This window comes from Leuresthes tenuis, unplaced genomic scaffold (genome assembly GCF_036924035.1).
Source record: "Leuresthes tenuis unplaced genomic scaffold, fLeuTen1.0.hap1 SCAF_24, whole genome shotgun sequence".
Classification (NCBI taxonomy): Eukaryota; Metazoa; Chordata; class Actinopteri; order Atheriniformes; family Atherinopsidae; genus Leuresthes; species Leuresthes tenuis.
In genome coordinates this window covers 8731646-8755330 of record NW_027325378.1, presented here as the reverse complement: position 1 = coordinate 8755330, position 23685 = coordinate 8731646, and the positions used below count along the sequence as shown (strand labels likewise).

The 23685-nt window shown below is 40.8% G+C and overlaps 2 protein-coding genes across 3 annotated transcripts; both read left to right on the top strand.

Moving 5' to 3' along the window:
- Positions 1 to 690: 690 nt before the first annotated feature.
- On the top strand, positions 691 to 1543 carry LOC140284978 (uncharacterized). Its single transcript, XM_072379038.1, has 2 exons — positions 691 to 715; positions 912 to 1543. The coding sequence occupies exons 1-2, from the start codon at positions 691 to 693 to the stop codon at positions 1541 to 1543; spliced, it is 657 nt and encodes a 218-aa protein (XP_072235139.1).
- A 2655-nt stretch (positions 1544 to 4198) lies between these two features.
- Positions 4199 to 20602, top strand: ezh2 (enhancer of zeste 2 polycomb repressive complex 2 subunit). Of its 2 annotated transcripts, none has more exons than XM_072378399.1 (19): positions 4199 to 4358; positions 7433 to 7556; positions 8386 to 8514; positions 8594 to 8713; positions 8832 to 8952; positions 10631 to 10810; positions 11603 to 11708; positions 12547 to 12710; positions 12966 to 13063; positions 13202 to 13460; positions 15454 to 15620; positions 15811 to 15946; positions 16621 to 16746; positions 16838 to 17016; positions 17147 to 17242; positions 17978 to 18059; positions 18143 to 18223; positions 18309 to 18393; positions 20146 to 20602. In XM_072378399.1, exons 2-19 carry the CDS (start codon positions 7440 to 7442, stop codon positions 20204 to 20206), a joined length of 2307 nt encoding a protein of 768 aa, XP_072234500.1. In that variant the 5' UTR covers positions 4199 to 4358; positions 7433 to 7439; the 3' UTR covers positions 20207 to 20602. The 2 variants fall into 2 exon arrangements, with proteins under 2 accessions (XP_072234500.1, XP_072234499.1); XM_072378398.1 differs by having other exon boundaries at positions 4199 to 5195.
- Positions 20603 to 23685: the final 3083 nt, after the last annotated feature.

Below are 23685 nucleotides of genomic sequence, written 5' to 3'. Positions count from 1 at the left end.
ACAGTTTGTCTTTAACCTGTCTAAAGTATACTTTAGACAAATACTGTAGCGAAAATGAACATTTTTTAAAATTTTTAGAGTAGACAAATAGCTGATACTTACCTGGTTGAAATGAAGCCATGTACATATAAATATATTTATATATACAGATATATATCTGTATATGTTTTTTTTTTTGTTTTTTTTGCTTACAGTGTTGATACACTGTCACAGACCAGACACTATCAAAAAACCGATAGCCAGTGCAAGACTATGATATATGACATTTGCTTGAAAACCATAAGTCACGCCCTCAAAAAGTTCAACAAGCATAAAACCTGATCGCACATAGATCTGATAGCACAAGTCTCCTGGATGTTGTAGTACAGGACTGAAGAACCTGTTTTACAGTGAGTCTTACCAGTAACTTCTTATTCAGCTTAACTACTGACTGTAACATTTTCCTTGGTTTGTGTGATAGATATGTACATGCTACTTAAGAACAGAAAAGTATTTTCTAATAATTGAGACTCTGATATGTGTTGTCTGTGGTTGATAATGAGTTTTTACAACAAAGGAGTTTACTTGTACTGCCTCCCAGCCATGAACATGCAGATTACAAATCAAAATACGCTTTGTAAACACTTGTTTGAATATAACTTGGTTTTACTCCCTCATTAAAGGTGTGCAGTTCATCCACAATCAACTAAAATGGAGGTGAAAATAAGGGCGAAAAGTAAGTCATTCTCTTTCAAAGCGTCACACAACATCATCCACTGTGTAGTAAATGTGTCTCTGTTTGTAGCTGATTCTCTGTTCAACTGTGAGAATTATGTTTGATTATTACTTACATTTAATAATTTTACGTTCAGGTCAGTGCCCTGGATAAAGTAGCTTTTTTAAATTTTAAAACAAAATTTGTACCTATGCAGGAACGACCAAAGTGAACCTTGTTCTGGTGGGAATGACAGGGACTGGAAAGAGTGCATGTGGGAACACAATACTTGGAGAAAAGTACTTCACATCTAAGTCCAGTTCAAAACCAGTCACCACAGAGTGTCAGTGGGCAGAAAAAGAGTTGGAACATACACTTTGCTGTGTGATCGATACACCAGACATCTTTAATGATGACACTGAATCATCAGTTAGAGACAAACATGTGAAAAAGTGCAAAAAGCTCTGTGATTCAGGTTTTTGTGTGTACTTACTTGTGGTGCAAGCTGGCAGATTTACAGCCGGTGAGAGAGATGTTCTGACAAAGTTAGAAAAAGCTTTTGGGAGCAGAGTTAAAGAACAAACCATCATCTTGTTCACTCATGGAGATGGTCTGGACCGTGCAGGAATGAGCTTAAATGATTTTTTGCATTCGTGTCAACCTCAGCTGCTGAAAATGCTCCAAAAGTGCGGCTACAGGTGCGTTCTGTTTGAGAACAGAAGCTCAACTCCGTATGGAGTACAAGATCTAATGATGACAGTAGATAATATGTTAAAAGGAAAAAATGTTGGGGCATACATTAAATCATATCAAGAAAGTGCAGCGAAGGCATGTGAGGTTCAAGCTTAGTAGGGGAGGATGATGCAATGATGTAATTCAAAATCATATCAATACATATATGATTTATGTACTTATGTACTATGTATTTGAAAGTTTATTTGAGAATGTGATGGGTTTTCTTGAATAAACAAATATATCACTTAAATGGTGAAACTATCACTTTATGCTGCATTTACCAATAAAAATTGTTAAATTCTCTTTTGTTTCTGATATTTCGACAATAGACTGAGATTTAAATACTATGCTCCTTCTTTATATTGACATTTTTCATGGCTCATTCGTGGGATAAAGTACAGTTTACATGTACATACAGACACGTGTTTGGAATCGTGTAACTTTTCTGGTGAAGAAACTCACAGTAAAAAACAAAAAATAAAAATGAAAAAGTCGAAAATAGGCCGTCAGTGTCGTAAACAAAAAAGTGTCTAAAAAGTACGAACTGGAACATCCAGAAAATCTCCATCCAATGAGGTTGGATGGAATATCAGTTCCTGTTCTCCAGAGTCTGCTGGAGAAAAAGGTGTTAACTGATTCTGACAGGGAGGAAGCAGAGGGGATGAAGAACAGAGGAGACAAAGCTTGATATGTTCTCGACACTGTGAGGAAGAAAGCTGAAGCTGCCAGTTCAGGTTCTTGAGGTCGACCGCTTCTGCTGTGAACATCTGGGGCTGATCTGAGGAAAAAAGAAAAGAGTACTACAAGTTTTTTGCTGGAGGGAGGAAATCCTGAACAAGTTATGCAAGATCTCCTCATCAACATTTGTTTGGGTAACTTTGATGAAACATTAACTGTGCTGTGTTGTAGACTGGTATGAGTGCTACTAAAAGCTGAGTACAGTTGTATTTCCTGTCTGTCTTTACTGTTGATCACAATGACTGTGTGAAGTTGTCTTGTGCTTCAGGGAATCAAGATTAAAATTTGTGAAGTTTACAGCCATCTGATGGCCGACATTAGAACCACCTTCCAATAACTGGATTCATTCATCTAACCCACATTGTCACAGAATGTAGATATTCAAATTTTCACATTTCATGCTTTTGCTAACTTAGAAGTGGAGATAATCAACTGTTTTCCCGAACAAATGTCAGGGTGTACTTTTTACTAACTTCTATAAGTAAGTTTTAACTCTGTAATCATACCTGTGACATTACAGTCCCTGGCAGCAGCCAGCTGTTCACACTGAGAGACTACTGATTGTAAAACAACTTCATCAGACAATAAACAAATCTGATTTTTGTTTTACTCTTTATTTAACAGACACAAGCCCGAAGAAATGATTTTTAGTGGTTTCACTGATAAACTTGTTTGGATGTAGAGAATGAAACTAAATTCAGTTTGATACCAACAATACATTAAGAAACTTTTAAGAGAAAGAGAAAGAACAACAGAAAGATTTAAAGAATCTACAGTAAAAGAGTTCTGGAAGATTCTCCAATCAGCAGATTAACAGGTGCCCGGTGAGGGTGTCAGGATTGGGTAAAAAAGGAGCATCCACCAAAGGTTTGGTCTTTATAATAGTTTATATCAGGGTTATAGCTCATTGCTTTTTGCCAAACCCCATCAGAGAATCATCAATAAGTGAATATATATATATGTGTGTGTAAGATTGTAAAGAACTTTGGTTTTTCAGAATCTACAGAGCAGAATATTATGAACAGATTCAGGGAGTCTGGGGAAATGTCAGTGTGGAAAGGCCAAGGACAGGAACCACTGTTGGATGAGCTTGGAGCCCTCAGGCAGCACTGCATGAGAAACTCTCATTCCACCATGATCAAGTCCAATTAATTCAGTTGAATTTATATAGCACCAAATCACATCAACTGTCATCTTAACAGACACAGTCCAATTCAAGATGATTATAATCCAAATAATTCTAATAGAATCATAATTCAATTAAATTCACATAATTCTGCTTCTACAAAGATGAGAAAGAGCATCCAGGCTGTTATCAGAGAAAGGAGCAAAAGCCAGGGTCTGTGATGGTATGGGGGTGCTTCAGTGCATAAGTGTGCATCAGTGCGTTGATGCAGAGGTGGATGCAAGGTGATGTCTTTTCCTGGGAGGTCATTATTTCAGCAGGACAATGCCAGACCTTATTCTGCACGACTTCCATCAGCGTGGCTTCATACACACAGTGTGTGTGCTTGATTGGCCTGCCTGCAGTCCACATCTGTCTCCTTTTGAAAATATAATGAGCATCATGAAGAGGGGAATCAGACAACAAATGGACACAGATTCCTCTGAAGAACTACAGCAATTAGTATCCTCATTTCCCAGACCATTAATGATTAATAAATACAAAATCACAGCTATAAAACTCAAAACATATAGGGAGGGAGGGAGGGGGAGGGGGAGGATATAGGACCCCTTTTACAAGTCTGAGATTATGCTTATGGTTTCATTATCCCCACAAACACGGACATCTGTATTCGATATTTGTGAAAAATCAACACAGAGGAGGTCGTGATTTAACTATGAAAATATCTTGATACATTCAAATACTCTCTACGCCAAAAATTCTTCACCTTTTTCATATATTTCATGTTTACACAAATTCCCATTTCAACCTGAAGGCATCATTAGGACGTCATTTAGCTGTAAACCAATGGTTATTTAGAGAGGGCGTGGTCAAATAAACCTGAAGACCCTTGTCCAGCTGACTGACTGTGGTTACAGAGTCCCATTGAAACAGCGGAGTTTAACAGCCTTGTTTTTATTTACAATATATGCTGTTTGTTAGTAGCTAACATAATTAGCTTCTAAAATCACAGCTTTTCGACTGTCATCTCGCCTCGTGCTCCCACCTGAACAGAGGGCAGGTGAGGTGAGCTAGCATCTCTTTTTTTAAAACACTGCGAAGAATTTCCAAGCACACGGTTTCAAGGCTATCCCCTCGGTGGCCATTATTAATTCAATAGAGTCAGACGGAGATATATTGTTTTAATTTAATTTCAGTCGGTTTGGACGTTGTTGCGTTAGACATCAATGTGACAGGTGACACGAGTTAAAAACGCTAGTGGAATATTAACACTGAAGTATGTTCGTTACTGATTTAGCTGTCACTTTGTGTTTTGATTTTTATTCCTCTGACAAGTGAGAGAACAAAGGAAACCTATGCACATGTCTCCGCTGCAGGGCTCCGGTGTATCTCTAGGTCTCATTGGCTGTTACCGGTATGCCGTCAGACCTATTGTAGGACACCACACTTGAGAAAAAAATAACATCAGTTTCTCTAATTGGTCCAAATGTTTGGCGCCTCTTGAATCTGCTGCAGCCGTAGTGGGCGGTTGAGTGCGAGACGGTAAGCAGTTTGAACCGCGTCTGTGTTGAGGCGGAAACATTGAAATTAAACAGTTTGTTCTGAGGCAAGATAGAACAAAACTATACGTTTATCAGCCACAAACGGTGTTTCGTACTCGAGTACCAAAGTAAGAAAAGGGCAACTTTTATTGTTTGCCGCCTCTGGGTGTGTGAAGCCGGTTGTCGCGCGAAGCGAATCGCTCCCTCCTGCCGAGCTAATTGCTAGCTAGCCGCGGTGCTAACGTTAAGGCTAGCCGGGACACGGAGCCAGCTAATCCCCAACACAAAGGACGACTTCGCCGGTCTTTGTCGTATCACTCCCGAATCTCTCCGTTGGATGAGGACTGAGCCTTCCGTACAGGTGAGAGAAGCTGTCATTGCCAATGTCTTTATTTACAACGCCTTTGTTGCTATTCAAATGGCCCAGGTTTGTTCTTGGTGCCTGCTGAATGCCCCAGTCTTTGTTAACTAACCAACTGTTAGCTCGCCGGGGTGTCGTGACAAATTTAGTATCTCTGTCAAAATGCATACCCCCGTAAAGTCATTTTACCGTAGTTTCTTTAGATTAAATCGTTTATTATGAATTGCAAGCAAGTGGTTCTAAAAGAGACACTGATTTATATTATGTGTTACGGTTAACCGGTTTGTATGCTAGGGGAAGCACATTTTGAGGGGGTCCAAACTTGGCACGACATCGGTTAGGTTCCCGTTGCTTGAGTTTTGTTTTCTTAATGTGTCTATTTCACCCTGACATTTAGTTATTACTCACCCACTATCACATTCTTACGTTTCCGCATAGTTTACTGTTGGGGTTGTTGATGTATATGACCAGCATTTCCTGAATCTGGGGGGACTTTTCTGCTTTGAAACATCTTGCATTTTAATGCCCGCATCAGTATAATACTTTATTATGTGTGATCAACCCTTGGGGATCCAAACTGTGCGAACAGTAGAACATTTACTTCCTCTTATTTTACCTTGTGGGGGCGATGTTCAACCTTTGGCGTCATTATGAGCCTCATAACCTTGTATGACCTGCAATTGTTGCGTTGTTTAAAGAGCTGACATCTGACCCAGGAAGATTTTATTTCACCTGTCAAGGGAGGAGAAGTGTCAAACAGCCACAGAGGATTACATATGCTCAGCTGTTGGCACATCCAACCTAATGTAGACTAAATAACACCCTCATGTGAGTTCTAGTATTTAGTTGTATAAATTTAATATTTTCAGATTCTGTCCACATATAGATATTTGCACAGGTGTCTTAAACTTTCCTTTTTCTTTTTTTAATCTGCTCACAATCTTTCTGCAATCTTTCTGTGGTTTAAAGCTTAAGTTTGGTCAAATTTGACATGCTTTTGCAGTCCTGTACGTCCTCATGGCATCTGTCTGACACGACTAATCTGAAGTGCGAGATTTGAGTCAGACCCGGCAGGCTGGTTGGCAGCATCTCCTGCTCACTGCTGAGGTGGCAGATGGATCTTGTAGCTGTACGAAGACAGACAGCTGTTGTCATTTTCACAAAGTGGATTTCTTATCTAACTTCCGATTTCAGATCAGAGCAGATTTGTCAGCCTCAAAGTTAACTCTTGAATGCAGAAGTGAGAGCTGAATTAAACTGATTTTTCTTTTTTTTCTGTTGATGTTCATCAGCCCATTTGCAGCAATTTTAATCACAGCCAGCCTTTTTTTAAAATCTCTAATTGATGTAACACTTGCTGATCTGCTGTCATTATGCTGCTGTAAGTAGGGATATCATGATCATAACATTTAAAATCCTGGTTATTGCACAAACATTGGAATGAATTATTTAATCTTTGTTTGTATTTGTTTGTATCTACTGCTTTCGTAATACTACCGTTATAATACAAGCCTAACAGTAGTTTAATAATACATATTTTCTAAAGAAAAAGAGGAACCATTTATTGGCTGTAAGAATTACATTTATTTGGGTTTTAGGCTTTGTGAACTTAAAATCCTGGAACTACAACTCCAGTTGTCTCTTCAGATTCACTAAATTGGATGGGGGATGGGAGTATCATGTGGGGACAAAAAACTAAAGAAATATGACGTTTTTGGGCGTTTCATCCAGCTGTTATAAGACATGATTAGAGACGGTTATGTGAAATGATTACAGTCAAATTCAAGTAGTGAGTATAGGGAAAGTATTGATTGATTTGACAGTACATCTAGTGAAAGTCCCACCTGTTGGTGGATGTTTCCATTTCCATGCTTTTCAATTTTAAATTGTTAATTTGCAAGTTACTTTCTATTTAAAAGTATAGTTAAGTGTCAATTACTCAACTGTTACTGAGAATAAAGCGATTGCCATTGTTTCAAACAAAAAAACTCACACAGGTACTTTGGCCTACCTTGCTGTCTGAACCAGTAAGATCTCAATTTTCTGCAGGGTTCTACGCATAACTCAGTAACTATAGTTGAGTTTTGGTTTTTAACGTAAGTTTTTCAGGCCTGATTTTTACCTTTTAAGTGTATAAATGATGACAAACTTGTGGGAAAAGAGTGAAAGCAAAGGACATGTGAAGACAGTTTGTCTCTATGTTTAAAGACCTTCTTTGTCCTTCTGTCTGGCTGCAGGTTAATCATGGTGCTGACAGGGAAGCGCTCAGAGAAAGGTCCTGCCTGCTGGAAGAGGAGGGTAAAGTCTGAGTACATGAGACTTCGGCAGCTGAAGCGCTTCAGGCGGGCAGATGAGGTCAAGGTTTGTTCACACGCAAAGGCCTTCATTATGCACAAATATTCAACGAAGCCGGGTTATGGTCTCGTTCATATTAAGACAGACCGTCGGACACCAGGTTACCTAAAAACATTGATAGGTCACAGTTTACCTTTAGACTTTGACTCAGTTCCAAAGTTAGATTGTAAAAAGTTTTGATGAACTAAAGGCAGCAACTTGACGATAGAATCCAAACACGACTCACCTTCTTAAAGTCTTATCTTTAGTGTCAAAACTAAAATCCTGTAACTAGACTTCCCAGATGGACACAAGTCAGTAATCTGATAGTTAACACTTATTGGGTCAACTAAGCTCCATTTTTAGGAGGAAAATAAATAGCAACTCTGTTGTTCTTGTGTGTTGTCCACTTGCGTTCAAAAGCTGTGAACCAATCAGTCTGTTTGGGATTTATGATGTCAAACAACCAGCTGAATTTAGGTTTAAATGTTCTTGTAACCACATGAATTAGACGAAGTTTGTGGGAAAAGTTTGATGTTGGACGTCTTGAACAGATAGAACCAAACTGTCCCATTTTTCTTCTTATTGTGTAAGTTGGGTAAAACTAGAAATAATCAGAAAACATTCAGTAACTAGTGATATATATTTACATGATCATATTAACACACCAATTTTACAGGTTGATACTTAAAAATACCAGAAATCTTGATCATCTTGAATACAGCACGTCCGACTTAAATTGTGCGATATATTTCTGGACTTGGAATTATTTTTATCCCTGATGTCAGAGCTCGACTCTGCTGCTCTTTGTTCTGTACAGAAACTCTAATTAATTTAAGTCCTCACACTCTTCCAGAGCATGTTCAACTCCAACCGTCAGAAAATCATGGAGCGAACCGATATTTTGAACCAGGAGTGGAAGACCAGGCGGATCCAGCCGGTTCACATCATGACGTCTGTCAGCTCCTTACGAGGGACCCGAGAGGTGAGCGGACGTTCTCAGAAGCCTGTGATGATGCAGTTGAACTGTTCTGAATGCACGTCCTCTCGTCTGTTCCTTGCAGTGCACGGTGGACAGCGGTTTCTCTGAGTTCCCCAGGCAAGTCATCCCCCTGAAGACTCTGAACGCTGTGGCCTCAGTCCCTGTCATGTACTCCTGGTCACCACTGCAGCAGAACTTCATGGTCTGTATTAACTTTATTTAATTTAAAACAAGAAAAATAATGCTTAATACTAGTACTTTGCAGCCTGTGCTAGTGGTTTGGACAGTTGAATCACAGCTTTTATTGTGTGATGCTTCAGGTGGAGGATGAGACGGTGCTGCATAACATTCCCTACATGGGAGATGAGATCCTGGACCAGGATGGTACTTTCATCGAGGAGCTCATCAAGAACTATGACGGAAAAGTCCACGGAGACAGAGGTAAGGATCAGTAGGCTTTACACTCTCTTTATTGGGTTTAGCTGATGGCCGTTTCTTTATGAAATATGAACTCATCTCATTGTGCTACACTAAGGGAAACGAGAGTTTCTTCTGTTTCCACATTTTGTTTTGGATTCAGAGTGAAATAAGCAGTTTTAGACGAGCTTTGAACATCTGCTGCTGTGGATGTTTTCCATCTAGAACAAAATAACTGGTGAGAAGACCAAATGTGATTCTGGACATCCAGTTTATTTAATTTCCCTTTGGGATAAGTAAGTTATTATTTGATTTATTTTCCCATTTAGTTTAATTTCTGTTTGAGTTGTGGATTGACGTGTATAAGAGCATTATCCTCACTCAGCATCCTGACACAGGATATTTGACTTCTATAACGCTTTCATTCCAAACCTTGCAGTGATCACTTTTCTTTCCCCACATAAATTCTGACATTAAAATGTAAGTTGCTGATAAATTAGCCATTTTAGTGCATTTCATCGTGTGTGATTGGACAGTGCACAGGCTTGCAAAAAGATGCTGTTTTGGGCACTTTTTTGTGTCATTATGCTTCCCTTTTTCCATAAATCTCATTGTAGTATCTAACTGGTTAAGTTGGTTTAAATAAAAAATAGAGACTGTTTGGAACATGCAAATTGGTAAACTGAATACAGAGAATTACTTTTACTTTTACTTCTGTGCCGACTGATGAACTTGTTGTTTCATAGCTCAATTAAATTTGTTAATATGCATCATTTTTGCATTTAAGGCCTGCAACACACTCCCAAAAAGGTACAGAGGTTAATTAGGGTTTGTAATGAAAGTAAGGATGTTATTTGAAACAGCGGGTGTCATCGGGTGATTCTGGTACATAAGCTGCATCCCTGAAAGGGCAGAGGAATTGTTTGTCTACAAATGTGTGAGAAAATCATTAAACTGTTTGAAACCAAAGTATGATTGGAAGCGATTTGCACATTTCTCCCTCTACAGTGCCTCGATCTCTGATGCCTCAGGCTGCTTTTAAGTTGGTCGCCTTGGTCACTGGGCAAGCTAAATGTGACATGAACAAAGCACGGTAACCGTTTATTCTGGCGTTTCAGGCATGCTGAACATTAGGCATCACTACTGAGAAAATGGTGCCATAACACCACAAGGATATTTTGAAAAGAAGTACACAGGCCATACACAGATGAAACTGCAACTTCTCTGTTCCACTTCTAATGACGCTTCTGTAACATTTACAGCAGTTTGAACCTTTGGTTTTTGATATTTCTGAGAGATTCCTGTAGAGATCTCATACATTCTTACCTGCGACTTCTTTTGTTTTTAAACGCATCGCCTGTGGCGCTCGTGCCATGTTACAAAAATCAAGCAGGGCGCAACTGCTGTTGTAGGGGGGAGCATAAACCAAACACCAGGCAGCACTGCATCAAGAACCTCATTCATCAATAATTGATAGAGCCACGTGGACGAGGGATTACTGTGGTAACAGAGGTTCCTCCATTAGAGAATGTGGAGAATATTAGATTAGATTAAGTTGATGAAGCAACAAATGGACACATTCAAATAAAAGTTCTTAATCATTAAATGAGCCTTTTCCATACTGACCCAACATTCTTCTCTTCTTTCTTTTTGATGATTTCATGCTCTGAAGTAATTTAAATGAACGTCTTGTGTTGTGCAGAGTGTGGCTTCATCAACGATGAGATCTTCGTGGAGTTGGTCAATGCTCTGGCACAGTACAGCGACAACGAGGATGACGAGGAGGAGGAAGAACAGGAGTTAAAGGTAGACAAGATGGACATGTGTGATGGCAAAGACCACCCAGAAGATCCCCACAAGGATGGGCTCGTGAACAATGAGAGTAAGTCCAGAGCTGAGGTGTTACTGATGTGTGTCGTGTTTTTTTGTTGCTGTCTTTGGGTTGAACGTGACAACATTAATTTCAGATACCGCAGGAAGTATATAACATTTAGAATATGTCCATCATGAAATCAGGTTTTCTCTAAGATTGTTGAGGCCCAAAGAATTAATAACGGCATCATTAAGCTGTGTGATCTCAGCTCTATATGAAGCTTTGCATTTCTTTTATTTACTCCAAAACAGAGACGAAGCAAAGAAAATGATCTCATCACACAGACCTCATAAAGGCTTATATTGGAAAAAAAAAAAAATCAGTGTTGCAGTCAAAACTTCCAGCGTTTCATCCAAATATCAGCAACATGATGGATCTATTCTGTCATTGAGGAAGTGTGATGAAAGCATGTTTGTTTTGTTTTTTTCCCTCCCAAGTCTTATTTCAGCCAGTCTGAAAGATCTAAAGCCTGTCGTCTCCAAAAGACATGCTTGTTCACACAATAAATTCAGGATTTTAGACATGTTTGTGTCAGTTATTCTCACCACATGCAGCTGTTGACAGATTTGGGGCGCTCAGTGTAAAATAAATCACCCAGGTTGGCCTCTCGGTCAGGATGTGAAACTTTCAAGGTTTAAAAACACGTCTCCTGCTCAGATGTGGTGTATTCTACGGTTTCCTTCATGAATAAAAACACAACCTTCATATCAACCTAAGTTAATCTATTTTAGAAAGTTGTACTCCTGGGAAAAAAAGAGTAAAGTTTTGCACCCTGATGGAAATCGTGTGTGTTGTCTCCAGGCAGAACCAACAGTGACACCAGCAAGAAGTTTCCCTCTGACAAAATTTTTGAAGCCATCTCCTCCATGTTCCCCGACAAGGGCTCCACTGAGGAGCTCAAAGAGAAGTCAGTGGGTTTGTTTGTCCCTGAGTGTGTTGTGACAATAATAATTTAGAATAAATGTTTTCTTTTGGTGGAAAAGGGCTGCACATACATGACGGGGGGAGCTTGATGTATCTGTGTGAGATATATTCCTGTAATGAAGACGGATACACAGCTGGATTACTACTCTTAACATTACACGTTTGCTTTTTTAGCATCTCAGATACCTTCTCGCTACCTCACTGGCTTCTGATTTCAGACCAGATCTAAAAATCCTGAGCAGAAAACTAATAAACTGAAACGGTTCAACGAGACACAGTTCACAAACATGTTTTCAGTGACTACAAATAACACGTTTCCACGTAAATGTCAGAATTAGCTTTGCTCTGACTTTATAAGATGAGAGTTTGAACATTCATGGAGTTTTTCCCCATATTTTCTAATGATCAAATTCACTGTTGCTGCCTTTCATCAGAATGTTTCACCTGGAGTTTATATTTTCAATATTATTTAGTTATCGTTTCATAAATGTTACCTTTTTTATGAAGAACATTTCTAAATGGAATCAAAATGTCTCTGCAGCTGTGACCCCACCAGCACAAAGTGTGTTATCTTAACTGAAGGAGTGTGTGGGCTCTTAATGAGAGATGTGGAAGAGAAAGAGAAACTGTCACACTTTTAGTTTAGGATCTTTTTATTTGGTAGAAAACTGTTGACAGGCTTTTGCAGACATAACAGTCGTACTTCCTGTTGTTATACAACAGCAGGGGTTTCCTAAACATGTGAAAGTGTATTTTTACTCTGTTGTATAAATGTCTCAACCAGCAGAGGAGTAACAATCTCGTGTCTGTGTGTATTTCAGGTACAAAGAGTTGACGGAGCAGCAGCTACCCGGCGCGCTGCCGCCTGAATGCACGCCGAACATCGATGGACCAAACGCTCGCTCTGTGCAGCGCGAGCAGAGCCTGCACTCCTTCCACACTCTGTTCTGCAGGCGCTGCTTCAAATACGACTGTTTCCTCCACCGTTAGTACACACACTTCTCAAACAGCCAGGAATAACATGATCTTTGCAATTACTAACTTCCAGGTTATTAACTTGGATTAAAATATGCACTGAATTTAGCTTCTAATATAAGACGACACCCGGTGAGAAACTCTCATCGTGGCTAATTTTAGGCTTTAACAGTTTATCTGTGGCTTTCTTGAAGGTTTCTAATATAACTGGCCATTTAAAAATTGTGTGTAGCATCTTTTTAACAAGTAACTTTCTCTCTTTTAGCTTTCCATGCAACTCCAAACACTTATAAGCGCAAGAACTTGGAGAACCTGGTGGACGGGAAACCCTGTGGCATCGACTGTTACATGTACCTGGTCCAGGTGAGTCTTCAAAGTTACAATTTCTGAAATAATTAATACTACTGTTTTTTTTATGTTTGTGTTTTCAACTGATTGTCAGACATGAGTAAAGGAAGAACTGCTTTAATGTGTTTAACTAAAACCACCTTGTTTACTAAGGATGGGATGGTGCGGGAGTACCCCGCTGGTGTGGTTGCAGAGCGGGCCAAGACTCCTTCCAAACGCACAGTGGGCCGCCGCCGCGGACGACTGCCCAACAGCAACAGCAACAGCCGACCCAGCACCCCCACCGTTTCTTCGGAAACCAAAGACACAGACAGCGACCACGAGGGAAGCAAAGAAGACGAACGAGACAATGATGAACGAGACAATGACAAAGACGATGAAGACAAGAAAGACGAGACCACCAGCAGCTCTGGTACAGTCTCGCAGTCACCCGTTATACGATGTGTCAAACAAGCTGTTTTTCTTTTCTTTTTTTTTTTTTTTTTAACAGAAAACTGATTTACAGATTTAAAGTGGACATGGCAAGATCATTTCAAATTTCTTAATATTTATGGAAAACAGAAACAAGTAAACCCTTTGAGCAACGCGCACAAAGTACCGTTAGCACCTTTAGCTTGTTTTACGCGCTAAAATCATTTCACAAATCTAACCAACACAACACAGAGATTTGAAACAGCTTCACTCGCTGTTGGAGGTTCAGACTTCATGTGTCCTTTTAGTGTTGGAACAACCTCGACTTTGAGCTTAAGCCAGCATCGTTCTTGTCCATTTTTTTTTTATGGAAGCTGAACTCAACCTGTCCTCACAACTAAAAGCACATTTTCCTAAAGACATCACTGAGGCTAAAACAAAGTACTGTGCTCTGAAAAGTACGAATGGACCACTTGTTCTTTGCTCTGTGATAACTTCCACTTTTAAAATGCTGCATGCTCTCGCTCCCCTGGGCACACACGCACTGTCTAAAAGGAAATCCTGCCTTTCACTCACTGTGACTTGTGAGTCGGAGGGTTGTAGAAAGAGTCTTTGAGTTTTAGACTTCTGGGTAAAATGAGTTGCTTCTACATAAAAATACTAAAACAGTCTTTTTTTTTTTTTTTCTTCCAAGCTGTGAATGACTTTTACGGTGATAATACATCATTTTTACAAACAAGAAAATGTGTGGAAAAGCTTACCGTAGGACCTTTAAATTGTTTTATTTTATTTTTAAGGCAGACCTAGAATAGTATCCATCAATTTTCCATCGTCAATCAAACCACTTCCTGATTAATTGTGAGACTTCTTCATAATTTCAGTAAATCTACCAAATAATTTGGGAAATTCCATCACTCATTCACAGATGTATCATGGAATAAGTTTAATTTGACATACGGACCAGCCTCCTCCTCTAAGAACTCACTTAGTGCTCCTGCTCTATATGTTTTTGCTGCTGCAGTTGCAGCATCTCTCAGTTATCACTGACAGAATTGATTGATATGAACTTTAAGGGTTTGGTATGTCCAGACTTCCGGTAGCAAACGGGCCATGTTTTGATTTCTCTGCGTTTGGTACAAGCTGCAGACTTCTCACTGCCACCTACACCTGCCATGTGCACATTTTGTGCTCGGACATAGAAAGTTGTTGTTAGCATCAAGGAGCAACTCTGCTGAGCTGTAGATACGAAGGCAACGATGTGGAAGCAACGGTAGATGAGGAGGAAGAAGAGTCCTCCTGTTTCTGTAGCAGCAGATGAAATGCTGCTTTGTTTGCTTTCCTTTCCTGTTTGGGGAATGAAGAGGCTCTTAGCTAGCAGTTCTTTTCATTTTCAACAATGCCACATTTCTAAGGCAGACCTTTGTCTTTGTGGGATTACTTTTAAGTTCTTTTTACAGCAGATGCATAGAGATCTAAACTAAAACCGTTGGATAACGTATCATAGTGCTAAAAAAGTAGTTAAATGAGATGACCACAGGAGAGGAGGGATGGAGCAACAACAAAGTACATCACTGCGTTTAGATCAGAAAAACCCTCATGTTGGAATGGAACAAAATGGAAACTACTGTCCGAATACGACAGGAGAGGAACCCCCCCCCCATGTGTAGAATTAATTTCAGGTCCTGATAATTAGAGCAACATTTAGTCCTTAAAATTTTAAAATAAAAGGCACAAGAAGTAATGTATAAATTTGATCCTTATGGTCTTGCTAAACTGCTCTCACTGACTGAACCATTTGCTCCCATTTTTGTGAAAGTGATGCCGTGTTTTAAGATTCCTGTGATGATGAAGAAAGAAACAAGGTGTCTGTTAGACGACGAAGCTTCTGAGACTTGACGCTTTTTTTGTTGTCTCATTTCATAGAGTAGTTTGGTTCTGGTTTATTTTGGCAAAATGCAGGCAGAGATCTAAGTGTGGATTTAACGTGTCTACAGAGGGTAACTCACGGTGTCAGACTCCGGTAAAGATGAAGCTGACCGGTGAGGCTGAAGCAGTGGAGTGGAGCGGGGCTGAAGCGTCTCTGTTCAGGGTTCTCATCGGGACGTACTACGACAACTTCTGCGCCATCGCACGGCTCATAGGCACCAAGACCTGCAGACAGGTGAGCTGTCGCTACCGATATGAAAGCTGTCGCCTGATTAAAATCGTGCATTCAGACTGGAAAAAATAGTTAGATTTTTTTAGCTGTTTAAGAGCTTTTATCTTACCTTATTAGCTTCTCGTAAACTTACAAACATACGGCAGTGTTCTGTTGACTTTAAAGGTCATGCGTTCTTCTCTTCGTCCTCCAGGTTTACGAGTTCCGGGTGAAGGAGTCGGCCATCATCGCTCGCGCTCCTGCTGAGGACGAGGACACGCCGCCGAGAAAGAAGAAAAGGAAACACAGACTGTGGGCCACTCACTGCAGGAAGATCCAGTTAAAGAAAGGTCAGAGGTCACAGCTTTATCTCTTCATTTTAAGTCTCTTACAGAAGGAAGCGTGTCAAAGGGTTTATTACGGTGCGTTTGAGCCAAGTCGAACATTCGGTGTTCTCATGATTAGAACCTGTCATGTCAACAGTGAATCTGTGATGGGAAATATTGATTAATGTTTTTTAACTGATATTCAGATAAATATCCAGTTGTTCAGTTATAAACTGAATTATTTCTGAATATATTAAACCTGTGTGACCTCTCAAAATAAAACGTTTAATTCCCTGACAAACTGACTGCATCAGGTCCCACTAAGATTAGCATCTCCATGGTTGGAAACAGTTTAGCCTCGAGAAGCTAATGTTCTCAGGTAAACGAAAAGTTTAAGTTGTTGTTCAGCAAAGCAAAGCTTATTAATGAACACAACCCCCAGATATCTATGACTTTAATGCTGGTCAAAACTGAGTGGACTTCTGAAGGTCGCATGGAAAGAGCAGCTCATCCCCTTCAAGAAGACTCAGTCATCATATTTTAGGATGTGTCTGTTTAAATGTTTGATGTGACTGCAGTTCCTATGCACAAACCCAAAAGAGGGTAGCTGCTGTTAAAAGGAAAAACCTCAGACGACTGTTTAGTGATCAGCTGAAAACAAAAACGTTTGACCTCTAATATCTCACATTATCACACAGATGGATCATCCAATCACGTGTATAATTACCAGCCGTGTGACCACCCTCGGCAGCCCTGCGACTCCTCTTGTCCCTGCGTCACCGCTCAGAACTTCTGTGAGAAGTTTTGCCAGTGCAGCTCCGAGTGTAAGAACATACACCTTCACAGCTAAAAGATGGCTGAGATGCAAGTTCTGCTCTGGATCTGACGTTTCCTCCGTCTCATGTGCTTATGCAGGTCAGAATCGTTTCCCGGGTTGTCGGTGCAAAGCCCAGTGTAACACCAAGCAGTGCCCCTGCTACCTGGCTGTGAGGGAGTGCGACCCGGACCTCTGCCTGACCTGCGGCGCCGCGGACCACTGGGACAGCAAGAATGTGTCCTGCAAGAACTGCTCCATCCAGAGAGGAGCAAAGAAGGTAAAAATGCTTTAATCGTGCTTATAGTTGGTGTAAAAACAACTGGAGCTCGAACCATCTTGATTCTGCAGAAAAGTATCGTGCGCATATGCGTTTTTGTAATAAACTCGTTCTCCTGTCCATCTCTTAGCACCTGCTGCTGGCCCCGTCTGATGTGGCGGGTTGGGGTATCTTCATCAAAGAGCCGGTCCAGAAAAACGAGTTCATCTCTGAGTACTGTGGCGAGGTAAGGATGTGTCCCCCGTCTCCCTCAGGTTGAGAGCTGATGATGTCCGAGGTGCTTCCTGGAGGCCAGCATCAAACATTTTACCTCTTTACTTCTCATCAGCACAAACAAAAGCAGGTCACATTTGCAGCTTTTCATTTGTTAAAATTGTCAGGGATGAGCGATGGGCGCCACCTGGGCAGCCCCTCGTCACTGATCCTCTTTGTGATTTTCATGGACAGGATCTTGAGGGGGAGTCGGTGAGAGGAGAGGCGTCTGGTTTTGGAACCTCAGGGTCACTAAGTAAATGAAGTTAAAGTGAGGAAAAGATTGGAAATGTGAATTGGAAAATCTGATTTGCACAACTGCACCTGAATGCACCATTCTTAGGGATCCTTTATAAGGAAGTTTAGGTTTTGAATAAAAAAATTTTTAAAAATAAATTAAAAAAAGATTAAGATCAAGAGGTCACGGTCATGTACAGGGAAATACACAAAATTTCTCCTTCGCATTTAATCCCTGGAGTTAAACACTGGAGTGGTGAGCAGCCATTCACAGTGGGGAGCATTGGCGTACAGTGTCTTGCTCAAAGGCAGGACTGCCACCCCCCCCAAGCTGTCAGTTCACCAATCTTTGAGTGGCAAATGTGGCGTTTCCATGCCGCTGGTGTCTCTAAAATATAACTGAGTTTGTACATATGTTTTTCAATCTTAATTTGCTCTGAAAACATTAAATCTTTAACGTTTGTCTGTGCAGATTATCTCCCAGGATGAAGCCGACCGCAGAGGGAAGGTCTACGATAAATACATGTGCAGTTTCCTCTTCAATCTCAACAACGGTAAACCAGGGTCTTCATTTACTCTGATTGGTTCGATCCCTCAGCTTCTGGTGCTTTTTACAACTGTCTTCTGCTCTCTGCAGACTTTGTCGTTGATGCTACGAGGAAAGGCAACAAGATCCGCTTTGCCAACCATTCTGTTAACCCTAACTGCTATGCAAAAGGTAAGAAGATGAGCACATGTGAGCTCAGTGGAGGTTGTGTGTCTCTGTGTGCCTCTGCAGTGACTCATGTGTCTGTTGTCTGTAGTGATGATGGTGAATGGGGATCACAGGATAGGGATCTTTGCTAAGAGAGCCATCCAGACTGGAGAGGAGCTGTTCTTCGACTACAGGTCAGTAACAGATAAATCAGAAGCTTTCCTCTCGTCAGGCTCTCAAAGCTCAGAATGATTAATGTTCTGCCTCCTGGCAGGTTAGTTCCTGCCGTAAATATGTTGGGAGGACTTTTAACTCGTTAGTACTGTATTTTTTGGGCTATAAAGCGCACCGGGTTATAAGGCGCATTAAATGAAACAAAACTCAGATAAGTCCAACTTGATTCAGCTCACCTGTTGTACTGATCCGTTGAGTTTGAAATCCGCTTCGTGAGCATGTCTCTTAACAGGAGCCATTTTTAGGGCAGCGGGTATAGAAAATGAATGAATAAGGCACACATCTTACTGTTGAAGCACAGATCGTATCACTCCGCGAGGCTCTGACTACGGTGGCCGTAATGCTCAAACCATCAACCAGTAAGCTTCGTAGCTTACCAAGGCCGTGCTAAAACATTTTGACAGATTTTCGAGCGCTGTGAAGCACATGAAATCGGTTCTAGGTCAGAAAGCACAACCAGAATTAATTCATACAAGGCGCACTGTTGATTTTTGAGAAAATTTAAAGGATTTTAAGTGCGCCTTATGGTCCGAAAATTACAGTATTTGCTATATATTGACATGTTAGCGAACCAAACTGACTCTGAACGTCTTACAAACTGGTATGTAAGATGACTCTTTTGCAGGAAAATGTGTCATCTAAATATTTGTACCAAAATAGCTCTGTTCAATAATCCAGAAAAGAGAAATGCTATAATTTGCTGTGTCATGATTAGTTAGCTGCTATTATTTATTTACCGCCTTGTTGCTTTTAAGTTTAAACATGTGGCGCCGTTATACTTGTTAAGGTTCTGAGGTTCTGGTTTGGTTCAGTCATTCAGATCATTCATGTGAAAGAGATGATGATCAGACAGTGGAACACTTCTGATGATCAGTCAAGTCATTCGTCAAGTTCCTCATTGTGTTGGTGTCACAATCTGCTGCATTCAACCGTTTTATTTCATTAACACAGTTCTGTGTAAAACTCCTGGTCCAGCCCTCAGTTATTTATATTTTCCTTCCAAGCAGCCAGACTTTCTTATAATCTTTAAAGTGGTCTGAGCAACAGTTCTTCAGGCTTTCTGAAGGTCTTTCAGAGTTTCTCTTTGGACATTGGCTGCTTTTTGTCTCATTTTCAGTCCAGTCCTTGTTCCTGACCATTTTCAGTGGAATGTGTTTGATTGTTAAACCACTTAAAAAGGCTCCTAACTCGAGGGATGAACCAGTGTTGTGTCGACACATAACAGTCAACTTGGCAAAGAAGCAGTTTTAAATTGTATCTTTAGGCCCTTTGTTACCAGCAGCCTGTCACAAAGACACATCATTTGTTCCTATTTCTTTAGTTTCATCTATGAAAAACACCAAAGATAACACAGTTTGACAGACAGAAAATAGTATTTTTGCTCCAACAAAGTGATTCCCAAAGCTTGTCTAAGAGGGTTCAGGCTGTGTTGAAGAATAAAGATGCTCAGACCAAATTTTGACTTTCAAACTCCTTAAAATTGAACAAACTCTGTTTTTGCCTTATTTACTGTTTATATTTGTTTGACCATGTTTCAATGAATCACTGCAACTGTTTCCTGTTTTCCTGGAAATGTATAAAGAATACTGGGTCAACAAAGACTTTTGCACAATGCTTTTAGTGGGTTTTATCACAGGAAGATTCCCATAAAACACCCATATCTGTATTCCCAGAATAGATTAACTTATATGAAGTGTTTTCCTGCTGCTCAGGTACAGCCAGGCCGATGCTCTGAAGTACGTCGGGATCGAGCGCGAGATGGAGATCGCCTGACGCTGCCTTCTACCTCCACAAAGGCCTTACACTCAAACACAAACACACCTTCACTTCAGGAAATCCAGACGACTTGTCAGAATTCTAGAAACTTCAGGAAAACTGGGAATATTTGGAGCTGAACTGTTTTGAGGTGTTTTTTTTTTGTCATGTTTTTTAACTTTCCATACCTGTTTTTTTGTTTTTTTCTTCCGTCAACAAGTCCTCCTCTTCTGTCGGGATGTTTGGATACATTACTCTTCCCTCTGCTGAAGGTTCAGATCACTTGTTTTTCATTGGTTAAACATCCCCACGGCAACAGGAGACGAGCCCACACCTGTCTGCGTCTGAGTGATTTTTCAAAGCTTCAGGGACCAAAGTCCTCCACCAGCCGCTTCCACACCACTGACTGGACTCTGCTGCGTGTGATTCTGTGTGCAGACACTTGTGGGTGGCTCAGTGTCGTGTTGCACTGTGCGTTTTTGTGACCTGAACCAGCCGCACGCTCCTCAGAATGCCACATCGCTGTCAGGTTCACAAAGCAGCGTCCCACTGCGAAACAAACGGGTTTGTAGTTGCTGTCCACATTTAACGAGCTTACAGAACACACAAGATGGATGTTTCCTGTTTGTCAAAGCTGAATGAGAAAGCTGCGTCCACCTTGAGTTTCGTAATCCAACAAAAGGGACTTCAGTTTTCCTCGTGCTCTTGTTTTGTCCGTTTTTCTTTCCCCTGAAAACATAATGGAATCATTTTGTAAAAGCTTGAAGTTGTTCCTTTAAGTCGTCTTGGAAAACATAGTCTTCAAACTAAAATTAAAATCTGAGAATCACCACGACAGCAAAGCATCTTAGAGTTGGTGACGCCTCAGCTTCAGGTGCTAACGTGAAAGGTCTAAACGCTGTGGCGGCTGATGTCGACCTTCCTGACGCTGCCTTTCAGCTTCCTCTCAGACACGAGCTGCTCGCCTCAGAGCAACAAAGACCAAACCGACAGCTTTTAGTCACGTTCTCTTGATGCTCTGCTGTGATTCGGCCGTCTGTTAAAGGTTTCCCAGCATGCCTCAGGAGCGTCCTTTTCGACCAGCGTGAACCTGCTGCAGGTGCTCGAGCCGGCTCAGCGTTGTCATTATGTCGATTTTAATCTTTTCCACGCCGCTTGTGTCGTCTGATCCGCCCTCTCGTATATTCTCACCATTTGTTGTCCAGTGTGAACAGATTGTTTCCTCAGATCAGTGTTTGTCTTGTTTGATCTGCGTCTTGATATCTTAAAGTAACGATTACCGAAATCTAGTGGTCATGTCTGAGATGGCAACCATCTCAAAAGCTGCCCATCCGTCAAGCGGCATCTGTATCGGTTTGTTAAAATACCTTTCGAGGAGAAAATGAGCAGCTTCAAGATGTTTACTTTTCATCTGGGATTTCAATTTGAGGAAAGTGGCACCAAACAGTCAGGTTTCCTTTATCTGGTTTGAAGTGAATAAACTACACTGTGTAATGTCACCAGAGGGTGGCGGTACAGGCCATGTTAGGCTAGAGGTTGTAATTCAGTAGAAGAAGTAGTTGGCTGTGGTGGACATCCATGAGAGGAAAATGGACAGAGCTCTCTTTCAGGAATAACTTTAACTTCTGGGATATTATATCGTATCTGGAGAGACAGATCAGTTATGAGTTAGTTTATGAACAGCTGGCGAGTGCAGTCATTTTAGTCTTTGCAGGTCAAACACGATTCGCTAAAGTTGCTTCCCTTCTTGTTTACCTTCTTCTTCATTGTCTTCTGAGCAGCGCTCTTCTTCTACCTGCCTTTAACGGCAGCAATAAGGAGACTTTCCGTGTTTAAAAACCTCCTGGCAAATAACTTTGCCTGTTTTTAACACGCAGTTGGGATTTTTAAGCATTTAAAAGCAGAAAATAAGAGGAAATCTGAGCTTACATCAATGCTGAAGTATTGAAATGGATCTTAAATGATGGACCTTACTAACATCAAACATCGGCTTTGCTTACACACACGTCCATAAGACCAAACTGAGGCACTGCCAAGTTAACCAGCAGCATTTTCTGATCACTTTGACAAAAATAAGGCCAAACTCAGAATAATAGCCCGTTTCCCCTCAGTTCAAACCTTCAAACCTGACAGCAGAAGTCGTTTTAAACATCGAAGATTGATCTGAGGCTGCGAGCACTGACAGTTCAGCACAAATATTTATCCAACAGACAGCAGAAGCTGTGATGGGAAACCTTTTTAAAGAAAATCTGCCCCTCTGCTGTGCCTTGAATGCTTTACCGAACACCCACCAGAGATCCCCTCATGGGTCCGGTGCTCCTGTAGCGGACCTTGGATCGCTGCACTTCCTCCTCGTGATGTCCAGTCTGTATTATGTTATCATGTTATTATTCAACAAGCCTGTCAGTAATCACTCTTAGACTTTTTTTTGTGAATTCTGGTGCTCGCAAAGACTCGTTAAATGTCTTCAAGACTCTTGGCAATAGCAAGCCCCTCCCTGACCCTCTGTTCCTATAATTTATTACAAACTTACGGTAAGAGACAGATGAGTTATTTCAGGGGCTCTGAAACATGGTGCTTCGCTCGCAGGATTCCTACACCTTTCTGGAAATGTCAAATTCCACCTCAAGTGTGTGAATTCTTCCGATGGAAACCTGCAGGGATACTTTTTCCTCTTTTTAAAAGACGACCACAAACCTTTCACTGCTGATCCAGATGAGCCTTTGTGGAAACCTCTTAACTTCCTTCTGTAAAAGGTGCTGCAGAGATACGATTAAGGTGCTCCAGCAGCTTCGTGGTGGTTTAGAGGGCTGGGTGACAAAAACCAAATGTCTCTCCTGGGTGCTTGTTGGTCACCTGTGAGCATCATGATGTAAAATATAAAACTAAATACTTAAACCATGTGAATGAATAAATCTGCTGTGACCCGGCCCTCCCTGTAACTGCTGGTTATTTATCAGTTCCTCTTCCTCCCTGTCAGACCAGGACCACTCTTTCCTCTGATGACACAGGTGCTGATTTTGTAATGTTTACAGGGATTTTGTTGTTCAAAGTGATGCAGATTAAAATATTATAAAAAGCTGAAGTTTTGGGTTAAATTTGTGTCATTTTAGTTTTGTCACGGTAAACTTAAAGGGACATTTTCCTCGTTTAGAAGTTGGGTTGTGTGAAGGACTTAAGCTGAGTTTGACTCCTCGTTTCTCTGGCATCAGACCAGCACTCGGCGTAGTTTAAGATGATGAAAATTTGCCCATCTGGAAGTATTTTTGGAGTAAATCTCATACTTCACACAAACCCACTTCAGAGAGACGAAAATATTCCTTTAAGACCGTATTTAATGCAATTGAACCTGTTGGCACAGTATGGGAATGTGTATTTGCACTTGTTTGTAACCTGAAAATCCAACAGGAATCACTCTTTGCTATCGGGAGCATCGGCCACTGTCTCATAGCTGCTGATGACAAACTGAATCAGTACTGAGGAGATATTTCAGGTTG

Coding starts and splice junctions, on each gene's coding strand:
- LOC140284978 (XM_072379038.1), top strand. CDS start 691: ATGGAGGTGAAAATAAGGGCGAAAA. Junction 716..911: donor GGTGAAAATAAGGGCGAAAA/GTAAGTCATTCT, acceptor GTACCTATGCAG/GAACGACCAAAGTGAACCTT.
- ezh2 (XM_072378399.1), top strand. CDS start 7,440: ATGGTGCTGACAGGGAAGCGCTCAGAGAAAGGTCCTGCCTGCTGGAAG. Junction 8,515..8,593: donor CCTTACGAGGGACCCGAGAG/GTGAGCGGACGT, acceptor TGTTCCTTGCAG/TGCACGGTGGACAGCGGTTT. Junction 18,224..18,308: donor CCCTAACTGCTATGCAAAAG/GTAAGAAGATGA, acceptor TGTTGTCTGTAG/TGATGATGGTGAATGGGGAT.